This window comes from Anas acuta, chromosome 3 (assembly GCF_963932015.1).
Source record: "Anas acuta chromosome 3, bAnaAcu1.1, whole genome shotgun sequence".
In the NCBI taxonomy this organism is placed as follows: domain Eukaryota; kingdom Metazoa; phylum Chordata; class Aves; order Anseriformes; family Anatidae; genus Anas; species Anas acuta.
The window spans coordinates 7,016,991-7,029,210 of record NC_088981.1 but is presented as its reverse complement, the minus strand read 5'-3'; the positions used below and the strand labels follow the sequence as shown (position 1 = coordinate 7,029,210).

General features: G+C 62.8%; 1 protein-coding gene across 2 annotated transcripts; it reads right to left on the bottom strand.

The window, feature by feature from the left end:
• Window positions 1-1,121: 1,121 nt before the first annotated feature.
• On the bottom strand, window positions 1,122-11,805 carry SRF (serum response factor). 2 transcript variants are annotated; one of them, XM_068675470.1, is made up of 8 exons: window positions 11,117-11,805; window positions 9,960-10,226; window positions 6,895-7,156; window positions 6,433-6,603; window positions 5,208-5,327; window positions 4,524-4,715; window positions 4,046-4,122; window positions 1,122-3,768 (listed from the first exon to the last, which is right to left on the bottom strand). In XM_068675470.1, exons 1-8 carry the CDS (start codon window positions 11,660-11,662, stop codon window positions 3,673-3,675), a joined length of 1,731 nt encoding a protein of 576 aa, XP_068531571.1. In that variant the 5' UTR covers window positions 11,663-11,805; the 3' UTR covers window positions 1,122-3,672. The 2 variants fall into 2 exon arrangements, with proteins under 2 accessions (XP_068531571.1, XP_068531573.1); XM_068675472.1 differs by lacking the exon at window positions 6,433-6,603 and having other exon boundaries at window positions 11,117-11,800.
• Between the last annotated feature and the right edge of the window lie 415 nt (window positions 11,806-12,220).

Below are 12,220 nucleotides of genomic sequence, written 5' to 3'. Positions count from 1 at the left end.
ACAGCTGGTGACATCCCACAGCCAAACCCGTCACCGGCGATAAGCGGCCGTGGCCAGACAGGGCGCAGGCATCTGGTTTGTGAGGCCAACACCTTTTTATGCACTGTTCACGTCTTCGCTCTGGCGGCCTTGATACCACACTTAGGCTTTCATCCTTCAAATGGAGATTATGTCTGTGCTATCTCGCTTCACCTTAGGCATTTTACACGCCGTGCGCAGCCCCGCGGCCAAGCAGCACGGGGTTGCTTGTGCTGACGTGGGTTTTGTGGTGCCAAGCCATGAGGCATGCCTGTGTAGGAGTGCTCACCAAGGGGCTGGCTGTGGTGTGCCCTGTACCTCTCCTCTCGGCAGCAAAAGAGCCATTTCGGGTGTGTTTTGCTCCTAACCACCTTGTGTACTATCTTCTGTCCTTGCTCTCCAAATTGCACTGTGAGCAGTAGTGCGGTCACAGGGTGGTCCTTTCACCACAGCACTAAACTTTCCTTATATTATTCTAAAAAATGATACCTGCTATATAGGGGCTGGCAGTTGTATTATCAGCTGGGATGCTGTTGACCCAACAGCAGATGATTGCAACAAGCCCTCCTCTCTTGGCTTTCTGTCCCACCTTTATCCACTTGATGATCCCTCATGCACCCTGAGCTAGGTCCTCGAGGCCTACTGGCACCTGTCTGGGCCATTTTGGGCTTTGGGTATCGCTGTATCTCCCCACAGCTTCATTTAAAAGCACAGTTTCGTCTTTCTCCTAGCCCCAAGGCCTGTGGATGGAGCTGCACACCCCAACCACCACATCTGGGTGCTCCAGGACTGCGAGACCAGCGACAAGGCCTCAGCCGGCACCACACATCTGTGGCATCCCATATCAGGTGTGCTGTCCCCCAAAGCCCCCCCACCGGCTCTGGGACCCCCAGGGTGGAAGCTGGGCAGGTCTCACCTCACAAGAGGTGAAAGAAAGAGACATTGGGAGGATTCCTCTCTCTGCCACATCACACCCAGACATGCCCCACCACCCAGGGTACACATATTGGTGCAGGAAGCTGCCTCTGGTCCCCATTCACTGACGCCGGGTTTCCCCTAAGATGCCCACCCCCTCCTGCAAAGCACGGCCAAGACCCCAGATCTGTGCACAAAATGATAACATTTATTGAAAGAGTAATTTCTTTTTTTTTTTTTTTTTTAATACAAAAGAAAGCTCTGTACATAGTACTGTGATTACTTCCACATCCTTCCAGAAACACAACCCTGGAAACTGGAGGGGAAAAAAAAAAATAATAATCCCACACACACTTATGCACACACACGCGCGCACACATGCACACACACACACACGCGCACACACACACACACAACCCTCAAACCAGTAAAATGAACTAAAAATGTCACCACACAATAAATGCCATTTCGTCCCTGATACACAAGTGTTCTTACAAGTCTGCACTTAAATTAAAATACACCATTAGCGTTTAACCAGCAGTTGCCTTTGGGGAACGAGGGAGGGGATGCAGCAAGACGCCCCGCAACGGCACTCCTGCCCCCCCCGGCCCCGCAGCCCTGCTCCACAGTGCCAGCACCAAGCAAAGCGGAGCAAAGCACGGCCCCGGCGATGCTCTTGGGACGAGGGTAACGCGAGCCCTGAGCCCACCTTTCTCTCCCTGGGTGAACTCCTAGCTACCCAGCCTTCTTTTTTTTTTTTTTTTGGAGGCTTTCATACAGCTTCTGGTGCAGCGCTCCCAGCACAGGGGGACGTGGAAGGAACCCGTCCACACCTGTGCACCGAGGAGCAGCTCAAGATAAGGCTGTGGAGAGGGAAAGTAGAGCCCAAGGGATCAGCTAGGAGTTCAAGAGGTGCCACAAGCAGGGAGAGCAGCCACTGCTGGCCATTCGCCCCCCTGAGAGCACTGGGGATGTCCCTTTGCTGCTCCGCACCGACAGCGGTGACGGAACAGCCGGCGGCCCAGGACCAGAGGTGGAAGCGGCCACCAGAAAAACCCAGCCCACCTCTGGCCCCCGGGCACACCGCAAGCCCCTGTGCCCCCTCCTAGAGGCCAGCCGCTGCTTCACTTGCCTCCTCCTGCCCCTTAAACCCGAAGTTATGGGTACGGAGTCCTCAGTGCAGGGAAGTAGGAAACAACCGTCTGGCTCGGGTCAGCTCAGTCCCTGGCACGTGCTGGCGGGCAGAGAGCGCAGCTTAAACGCTAATGCTGAGGGAACATGTCCAAGGTTACAATACAAACTCAAAAAGCAAGGCCCCCTTCCTGCCTCCGTGCCCACCCACCCCTCTCCCATCCCCCTGGTACAAACCCCATGAAAACTGTACAGGAGCCAAACTTTTATTCCTTAAAGAATTACATAAATACTGAGTTTAACACTTAGAAAAATAAAGTCATTTTCTTTTTTTTTTTTCTTTTTTTTTTTCTTTTTTCTTTTTTTTTCCCCAAGGCTTCGTCTTTAACTTAAAAAAAAAAATTACAGTAGCTGCTCCTTCCCCTAAGGGTTCAGCAGCAGCTTCTTACTTGCTCGCTCTCCCTCCAGGGACAGGGCTAGGTAGCAGAGCCATTCACAGCAACTCCCATGCAGGACCAAGCATGCTCCAGCCCTTTTTTTTTTTATTTTTTATTTTTTTTATTTTTTCCCCCTGGCCCTGCTGAGGCTCCTCCACAGCCCAGGACGGCCTGCAGGGCACCCTGGTGCTCCGGGAAGAGCCTGCCACCTGCCCACAGCAGCTCGGTGCCCCACGGGCTCTTCCCTTTGCCCCTCGAGTTGCTTCTCCGCCTCGCGTCAGACACAGAAATTTAGAAAGCAGCGGCTGGAGCTGCAGAGGGACGCGGGAATGATCCAGCCACGTCCCCCTCTCGGGCGTACGGAGTCCGCAAGCAGTGCAAGGGCTGAGATGGGAGCGCGGGGCCGGGCTGGCCACGGAGCAGCGTCGAGCTCCCGGGCACCCGCCGAGCATTTTGGCTGCCGGGGGCAGGCTGCAGAGCCGCCGGGCAGCCCGACGAGGAGGCACTGAGGGCAGAGGGCTTTGCTGTAGTGCATACGAGGAGGATGGGGCCACGTGCCCGGCCCAACCAGAGATGCACGTCCAAGCTGGCCACTCGCTCCCTCTGCGGAGCTGCCGCGGCCAGGACCCGTCCCCCCCACAAAGGCACATTGCTGAGGCCAGCACGGCTCCGCTCCGGCTCCCGGGGGACAGCTCCGGGCCCCACGCAGAGCAAAAAAAAAAAAAAAAAAAAAAAAAAAATCCCTCCCCAGCCAAGGCAACCCCGGAGCGCCCAGAAGGATCCAGGGCCTCCGGCTGGGCACGGCCCCCAGTATTTATTTACAGCACAGAGCGCAGCCTCCCCTCGAGAGAGACAGAGTTTCTTTGGCTGGCGAGAGACAAGCACAGCTATCGCAGCATCCCGACGCCCCCCCCCAAGCCCTGCGTGGCCCCCGGCACAGCTCCTCCCCAGGTGGGTCCTGCAGCCCCAGGCGCATGCCTGTGTGTGTGTGTGTGGGTGGGTGGGTGTGGGTGGGTGGGTGCGTGTGTGTGTGCATGTGTGGATGAAGGAAACGTGAGAAAAAGGCAACAATAAATAACTGGTGCAGTCTGTACGAGAACGAGTGGCTGCCAGCCCCCAGCAGCGGCACGACAAGCCAGGGACGGCGCAAGGCCAGCACAGCGGGGGCCTCTCAGTCACTCTTGGCGCTGTGCGAGGTGTCCAAGTTGACCACCTGCAGCTCCGTCAGGCTGCTGCCGCTGCTGCTCTGCTGCCCGATGACAGCCATCTAGAGAGAAAAGGGAGGAGCAAGCACTGGGGGACAGCATGCCCTCAGCCCAGGCGTGCCAGCAGCCAGGGTGGCAGTGTCCCTTCTAGGCGCCTGCCCAAGGAGAGCAAAGACCTCCTCTACCCACGAGCAGGGGGCACCGACAGCTTCCCCAGCTCTCCGAGACCCAAGGACCTGCCCTACCCGAGCAGCCAGGGCCCCAAAGGACCAGTATCGGGGGCAGCACTGCCCCACGGGGGAATTGAGGACATCCCCCCCAGCACCACTCTGCACCTACCTGGTGAAGCTGGACAGCCGAGACTGGGATCTGAACAGTGCCTGAAGGGGCTGTCAGGAACACCTGCGGGACACCACCTGCCACAGAGAGAAGAAATGACAGAAATTGCATCATTTTCCAAAAGCTGGGTGTTCGGCACAACCCCCCAACCCAAGCCTGCACGCACGGCTTCGCACTGCTCCGTCCCCTCCCCGTGCACCTGGGGGTCCCCTCCAGTCTCCTAGCTCCCCGTCGCCTAGAAAATCATTAAGGTTGGAAAACATTTCCACCCTCCCCGCACCAGCAACCCTTTCCCCTAGGAATTCAAGGAATCCTGTGCATAGAACAGATATGGACCAAAAAAAGGAATACACCGAGCAGCATCCTTGCCAGCAGGGCTTCCTACAGGCACCACGACTGCTCCGAAAAGAGCCCTCAGGAACCAACAGCAAAAACACACAGCAGGAGAAGGTAGCAGGGCCGCGGGGAGCTGCCTTACCCTGATCCTGGACCTGGCTGTGGGACACCTGCATGGCCGAGGGCGCCTGCGAGAAGGCGTTGAGGACCGCGAGGCCGCCGTCCGCCAGGCCGGAGGTGGGGGCGTACATCACGGCGTGCGGGCTGGGGTACATCATGTGGCCGCCCACCGTGGTTGGCACGGACGATGTCATGATGGTCGCCGGGAGGGTCACTGGCCCCGGGAGGAGACAGAAGGGAGCGTGAGGCCCTGCTCAGCATCCGTCCTGCACCCAAGCTTGTGGAAATCCCCGTCCTGCCCCCCCAAGCTCTGCTGGAGGAACCCCAGGGAATTGGGGAGCTCGTTGGGAGGGTGAAAGGGTGGAAGCCTGGTGGCCGAATATCCCAGGACTGAGTCCGACCTGGGTTACGGGTGTCGTGGGGAAGCTGAGCAAGCTGTTGAGCTGGGTTCAGCCTGCATCCAGGCACCCAAAATCAGTTCATTTTTGGACAACAGAGGTGTCCTCTGCACATAAAGAGGTAACAACTACAAACAAGCCAGTGCCCTGTGCAAGGGCTGGTCACAGGGGGAAATCCAGCTGGGAAGCTGTCAGAAAGGGTGGGATCGAGTTGGACCGAGTGATCCCAGGCTTCCTGCAGCTGCGTTGGTGCGGGCTGGTGCCAGCGGTGATTAAGGAGAGCGTGGTCAGCCTAAGGTCCCCATTACCTGTTCCGCTGGAAGAGGTCTGGGTAAGGTCAGTGCTGCTGTCACTGGAGGGAGACGTTTGCTGCGGTGCCTGGTGCACCTGGATTGCTTGGACAGGGACCTGCTGAGCCATGGTACCACCTGGGGAGAGAAGGGAGCCCTTCAGCCCGAGCATTCATCCCCCTCTGGCCGCACGGAGCTCCTCAGCATGGCTCAGCACCGCCCTGGGGAAGGCTCTTCCCTGGCACACAGGGGCCAAGGAGGCATGAGCTGGCCTGCGGGGCTCTGGAGAGGAAAGGAAATGCCAGAGCGGCTTCTGTCCAGCGTCCAGGCCCAGCTCAGGGATGCCTGAGGCCCTCGTTTCCATTCCTGGCTCCACCAGGACCCAGCGCAGAAGATGCTGGGAGGAGAGGGCCCCAGCACTGCCAGCACCCAACCAGCCCTGCGAGGACGGGCTCGCAGCACCGAGCAGAGCGCTGAGAGCCCAAAACGCTCAGGCTTTCACCTTCTGGAGCACTCAGGGCACAGCCACCTCACCCAGCTCCACGGACACCACGGTGCCCTGCACGAGGACAACCACAGCCACCAGGACCACAAGCAGCACATCCCAAAGCCTCGGGGGCTCGGCGCACTCGCTGCACAGCTCCACCAACACAGAAAGCTCCCCTCAGGCTCAGCTCCCATCTCCAGAGGTACGAGCAAGGGATGCCAGAGCAGGAACCACAGGCCAGTGGGGCATCTCCCCACACACCACAAACACAGCTCCATCATCCTCCTCCTGGCTCCTCCAGACCACGAGGCAAACCCAGGCTCCTCGCACGGGAGCCACAACAAGTCCAGGAGAACACACAGACCATCAGATTTAGTGATTTGGACACAAGAAGCAGGCAGGACACAAGAAATAGTCCCTCACGTGCTGCTCTGAACCCCCTGCCCGGGGCATGCACCCAGGGATTCCTGCCCAGGACGCTGCCTACCAGACAGCACCGCAACACCTCCACCTCCTCCACACTGCCTCCTTCACCACCTCTGCGCTAAGCTGCGGTCACCAACTGCAAATCCAGGCACAAAAGCACGGAAAGCTGCTCAGAGCCAGACACCAGCACTCAAAACCTGAGTTTTGGGGAAAAAAAACTCCGGAGCCACAGCCGGGATCGCCCTGCGCCTCAGGGGTCAGGACCGGGACCCCCGCAGGAGCCTGCATCCCCCCCAACCTGAAGCAAGCGGAGGAGAAGCGAGTGCTGACCTGTCAGCGACACGATCTGCCCTCCAGCTCTGGCAGGGAAGCGGAAGACTGTCTGCTGTGCCTGCTGCAGCTGTCCAGCCGTACCCGGGCCCTGCTGGCTGGGGAGAGCCAGGGAGTGCGGCTGTAACTGAGTGAGAGGAATGGTAGGGGTCCCCGGAGAAAGGGAAGCACCTGCCAAAAAGGAGGGAGAAAGAAAAGCTTCCGTCACCACCAGCTCTTTTCACTCCCTCCGGGCTCCTTGGTGCTGCCCCCGCTCGGCTCCCTGCCACCCTTCCCAGCAGCAGGGCCAGCTGGCAGCGCCCTACATCTCCAGCAAAGCACCCCGATCGGGGCCACCCTAACGCAGCAACCGCCGCCTCCACCTGCCTCTAGCTCTCCTACGAGGGCAGCAAGACGCTCCGAGCACGGGGACGGACGGACGGACAGCCAGCCAGGGCGCTCAAACCCCCGAACACCACTGACCTGACATGAGGGTGAAGCCGGTGGGGATCTGCATGAGGCCCCCCGACGTCACGGCGCTGGCTCCAGTCGTCTTCAGCACGGTCCCGTTGGCGCTGGTGACGGCGCTGGGGCTGATGCTGGCCGACACGGGCGCCAGGTAATTCGTGATGGGGAAGGAGGGGCCGCTGCTGGCCTGCATGGAGGTGGAGGTGGTGGGGGCCGTCTGGATGGTGGACGTCGTCCCCGGCAGGTTGGTGACGGTGAAAGCCGGCTTCAGCGCGTCCTGCGGGAGGAGAGGCGAGGATGGGTCAGTGCCACGGTCTCCGCAGCCACAACGCAGGATCCTGGGTGTCCCGGTCACCTCCCCGCTGCCCTGGGGTGCTCACACCTCGCCCGGCGTGCCCCCTGCGTGCAGACCCCTCTTGGGGACAGCTGGTGGCACGGCTGGGAAGGGTTAAGGTGGGCACGCTCCCAGCCCTCCCGCGGCACGGCACGGCGCAGCGCGGCACGGTGGGCCCAGCTCTCCCACGTGCTGCGCCTTGTTCCCCAAGCTTGTCAGCCTGCCAGCAGCCAGGAATTCACAGCTCGGCGAAGAGCTAAAAAAGGGAAGGCAGCCCATTTTAGACAAGGGGGGAGCCAATCCCGGGCACTCAGCCCTGCCCCAGGGCCCGGGGAGGGAGGAGAGCAAAGCCCCCTCCGCCTTGGCACCGTGCTCCAAATTCGCAGGGGCACGTGATAACGGCGCTGCCACTTTCCATGAGCTCAACCACAAACTCCTGCCGTGCCGCACGGGACGCGGGAGCTGCGGGCACCCTCCCCACGTGGCCGAGGGGGACACGCACAACCTGTTCCCAGCTGGAAGAGCTGGAGTCCCCTCACCGTCCCCACGCTCAGCCCCGAGGGTGCACGGCCCCAGGGTGCAGCCCGGCCCTTAGCATCCCGCTAGGGATTGGGAGAGGCACCCCAGGAGATGCACAGCGGGGTCCCTGGGATGGCTTTAAAAGCACAAGGGCAAATTTTGGGATGATGAGGAGCAAAGGAGCCAGGCCGGCACGCTCTGACCACGCACACCCCATCTCTGCCCTGCCGCAGGTCGCTCTGATCTCCGCTGCATCGCTCTCAGGCTGCAGGAATAGCTCCCAGCAGAGAGGGAGCTGGGACAGAATTTGGGATTGGGACACCCGCCGCCTTCTCCCTGCCCCTCTAGGATGCTCACAAGCCCCTGGGCACCTCGGCTCCCCCCAGCACCCTGCAAAGCCCAGCCTGTGTGCGTGGGGACAGCGTTCAGCAGCAGCCGAGCCCCGGGCCACCCTCAGCACGGGTCACACAAGGACTGAAGGACTCTGGATGCGCCCAGGGACAGCCCTGCAGGTCCCCACCTTCATGCCCATTCCCACCACGAGCTCCACGTTGCAGAGCGATACCTGCATGGCCCAGCATGGCCCAGCCCCACCAGCCAGCATCGTTACGGGGACACCAAAGGCCAGCTGGCTTTGGTGGCACGTGGGAGATGCCGTGCTGGTCTCCAGCACCCGCTCCACACTCCAGCTTTTCCCTTGCTCCGAAACAGATCACCCCATCAGTGCCACCCCGCTGCTCCTACCCCAAAGGATGCCACAGCTGCCACCCCAAGAGCAGAGCATCCCCCTGACCCCGCTGGGCTTGGCACAGCAGGGGGACCTCACAGAGCTGCTGCTGGCCACATGGTGAAGGAACACCCCTGCTCTGCTGCCGCACCCCACTGCCAGCAGCTCTCCCCCCTGCGCAGCTCGCACCCCGGACACCCAGCAGAAGGCGCAAGGCTCCTTCGGGCCCCACAGCAAGTGCTGCGGGTGGCCACGAGGCAGCCCACACCAAGCACCACCTCTTGCGAGCGCCGGGACCGAGCTCGCAGGGCGCCGAGCGGGGCTTGCACCAGAAAGCGGGCAGGAGACCTCTGCAAGAGCAACCACAGGGCGAGCGCGCGCTTCCTCTGGGGCCACACGGTGTTGTTTCCAGCGGAAATCTCAATGGATGCTGGAGTCCCTGCCTGTGGGACTTTATTTTTATTTTTTTTTTGCTTTTCCCTCCAGGAGAAGCCCCGAGTGCTTCCCAAGAGGCTGCACAAGGGAGGGAGCGCTGCTGGCCTCTCTGCCCGCTGGCAGAGCTCACACGAGGCATTGAGGGCACCCAGGGGAGGCTCAGCAACCTGGGGCAACCCGCACCGGGGTCTCCACTTCTGCTTACAGGTATCAATCCCACTCCCTGATATTTATGGGGCTCAGCAGCGAGGCCCCTCTGCCTGCACCCCTCTGCCTGGTGCAGCAAGCGGGCACGTGGCGGCACCCAACGGCACGCAGGGCACCCTGCTTCTGGGGGCTCTCCGACAGCACAGGGGTCCAAGCACCCTCTCTGGGGTCTGCCTGCTTCGTGTTTTGGGGCATCCAGACAGCCAGGAGGCTGCTGGCACAGCAAGCCCGCTGCCCACCCCACCAGCAGAGCCACAGGAGCTCACAGCACCCCGTAACACCCCGCAAAGCCCCCAGCTCCGTGCCCCATCCCTCCGCGCACCCAAGCACCATGGACACGGAGCCAGCTTTCACACCCCAACCCCAAGGAGCTGGGGACGCAGGGGCTGCCCCATCCCGGGGACCTTTTTCCTGGTCCTGGGGCAGGCACCTTCCAGCAGCAGCACCCGCGGAGGCCGGCGCCTGTAGGGCCGCCGGGCAGGGCGCAGAAACGCTCGGTCCGGCCAAATGTTTCCATTCCCCACGTCCTCTCCCTGCCCCCTTCCAAAACAGCACCAAAGCAAGAGACAGCTGCAGCTTATAAGGAATGTGAGGGGCCCTGCCAGGGACTCTGGCGAGGGAAACCAGGCCTTATAAGGCCATGGAGGCAGAATCAAATTTTTATCAATGAGTGCAAGCGCATGGAGACGCCCGGGGAGAGATAACAGCGCCGAGAGCCGCCCCGGGGGGCGAGCGGGGCCGGTGGGGAGCCCCGAAACAAGGGGCCAGGCCCCCTGCCGCCACCCTGCTGGCCCCGAGGAGGAGAAAACCCCAAAGAGGAGGCAGCCCCGAGGGGCCAGGTCCCCCGTTTTTTTTTACCTTGGTCTCCCCGCTGCTGTCCGACTCGGACACCTGGTAGGTGAGGTCGGTCTCCTCGAAGCCCGTGGCGCTCATGCGCTGGTCGGTGGTGGGGTCGGAGCGCGGGGGCGAGTCGGGGGAGTTGAGGCAGGTCTGGATCAGCGCCTTGCCCGTCTCGCTGGTGATCATGGGCTGCAGCTTCCGCGTGGCGAAGGTGTACACATGGCCCGTCTCGCTGGCCACCAGCAGCAGCACCTGCGTGCCCGTCAGCGTGGACAGCTCGTAGGCCTGCAGCAAGGGGGCGGGGGGGGGGGGGACAATGGGGTCAGGCACACACACGTGTGTAGGGCCACCTCGCCCCAAAAATAAACAGCGCAGGAGGGACTGTGGGTTCTGAACCCAGCTCGGGGTCTCCTGATGGGGTTGAGGGCAGCCTCTGGTAGGGCTTGCAGGAGACTTTTAGGGGGTCGAGGCCAACCTCTGGCTGGTCTTAAAGAAGGCCCTTATGGGGTTGAGGCCAGCCTCCAGCCCATTTCATTGAAGACCCCCAGAGGGTCGAGGCCAGCCTCATAAAGACCCTTAGGGGGTCGAGGCCAGCCTCTAGCCAGTCTCACAGAAGACCCCCAGAGGGTTGAGGCCAGCCTCTGGCTGGTCTTATAGAAGACCCCTAAAGGATAGAGGCCAGCCTCTGGCCAAGCTTGCAGGAGACCCCTGGGGGGTCGAGGCCAGCCTCATAAAGACCCTTAGGGGGTCGAGGCCAGCTTCTAGCCCATCTCATAGAAGACCCTTAGGGGGTCGAGGTCAGCCTCCAGCCGATCTTATAGAAGACCCCTAGAGGGTGGAGGCCGGCCTCCAGCTGCTCCCATAGAAGACCCCTGGAGGGTGGAGGCCAGCCTCTGGGTGACCTCACAGAAGACCCCCAGGGGGTGGAGGCCAGCCTCCGACCACCCCCCCCACAGCCCCCCACGCCCGCTGAGGCCCCGTAAAGCCTCCCCCCACCCGCCTATAACCCGGGGCAGCCCACCCCGGGCCGGGGGGCAGCGGGGGCTCCCCGTTTCCTTATTTTCCCCCCCTGGCCGTGCGCATCCGGCCCCGGGGGCGGGCGGGGGAGGCCGAGCCTCCAGCACCCCCGTTGTTTCCGGCCTCCCTCCTCCCTCCCCTCCCGGTGCCCTCTCCACCTTCTTCATGATGCCGGTCTTCCTCTTGCTGAAGGTGGTGTAGCGCCGCAGCTTGTTGTCGATGAACTCCATCTTGATCTTCACCCGGCCCCGCGTCTTCTTACCGGGCTTGGCTCCGCTCACGGCCCCTCCACCTCCACCTCCTCCTCCGGCAGCCGCTCCTCCTCCTCCTCCTCCTCCTCCAGCTCCGTACCCGGCTCCCACCGCCGCTGCCGCCGCCGCCGCTCCGGGGCCCAGCACCGGCCCCGCTCCTCCTCCTCCTCCTCCTCCTCCTGCAGCCTCCGCCAGGCCCCGCTTGATGCCTCTCCGCTCCCCGCCGCCCAGCTCCTCGTCCTCCGCCGACTCCGAGTCCCCCTCGCTGCCGCTGTACAGCGCCTCCCGCTCCAGCCGCCCGCCCGCCGGCCCCACCGCTGCTCCTCCGCCTCCACCTCCACCACCACCCCCGTTGGCCCCGCGGGGCCCCGCCGTGCGCCGAGCCAAGGCGGCAGCAGCAGCAGCGGCGGCAGCGGCGGCCCCGTTGCCGGCCGCGGCCTGGCTCGGTAACATGGCGGCGGCCAGCGCGGCTCGGGCCGGGCTGGGCTGGGCTCAGGCCGGCCCCGCCATGGCCATGGCCCCGCCGCCGGCGCCGCCGCCCGCTCGCCCGCTGCTGCCGCCGCCGCCGCCGCCGCCCCCGCCCCGCCGCGCCGCCCCCATAGAAAAGCGCGGCAAGTCTTGCCTTATATGGGCACGCCGCTCCTTATATGGGGACGAGCGGGCGCCCCGCCGCCGGCCGCCTCCTCATTGGGCGGCGGGGGGTGAGGAGCCGCCGGCTGATTGGTGGAAGGGGGAGAGGGGGGAGAGGGGTCATTTGCATAACGCGCGCGCGCGCCCCGGCGGCGGCGCGGAGGGGCGGGGGAGAGGCTTAAAGGGGCCGCGCGGCGTGGACGGGGCGGGACGGACGGGAGGAGGGGAAGGACCCCCGAGGACCCCCCCCCCTAAAAACCTCCCCGGGACGCTCGCAGGGCTCTATCCGCCCTCGTATCCGGGCGTTATCCATCAAGCTGCCCACCCCAGTACCCCCAAAGCACCCCCAAACCACCCCCCAGACCCCCCAAACCTCCCCCT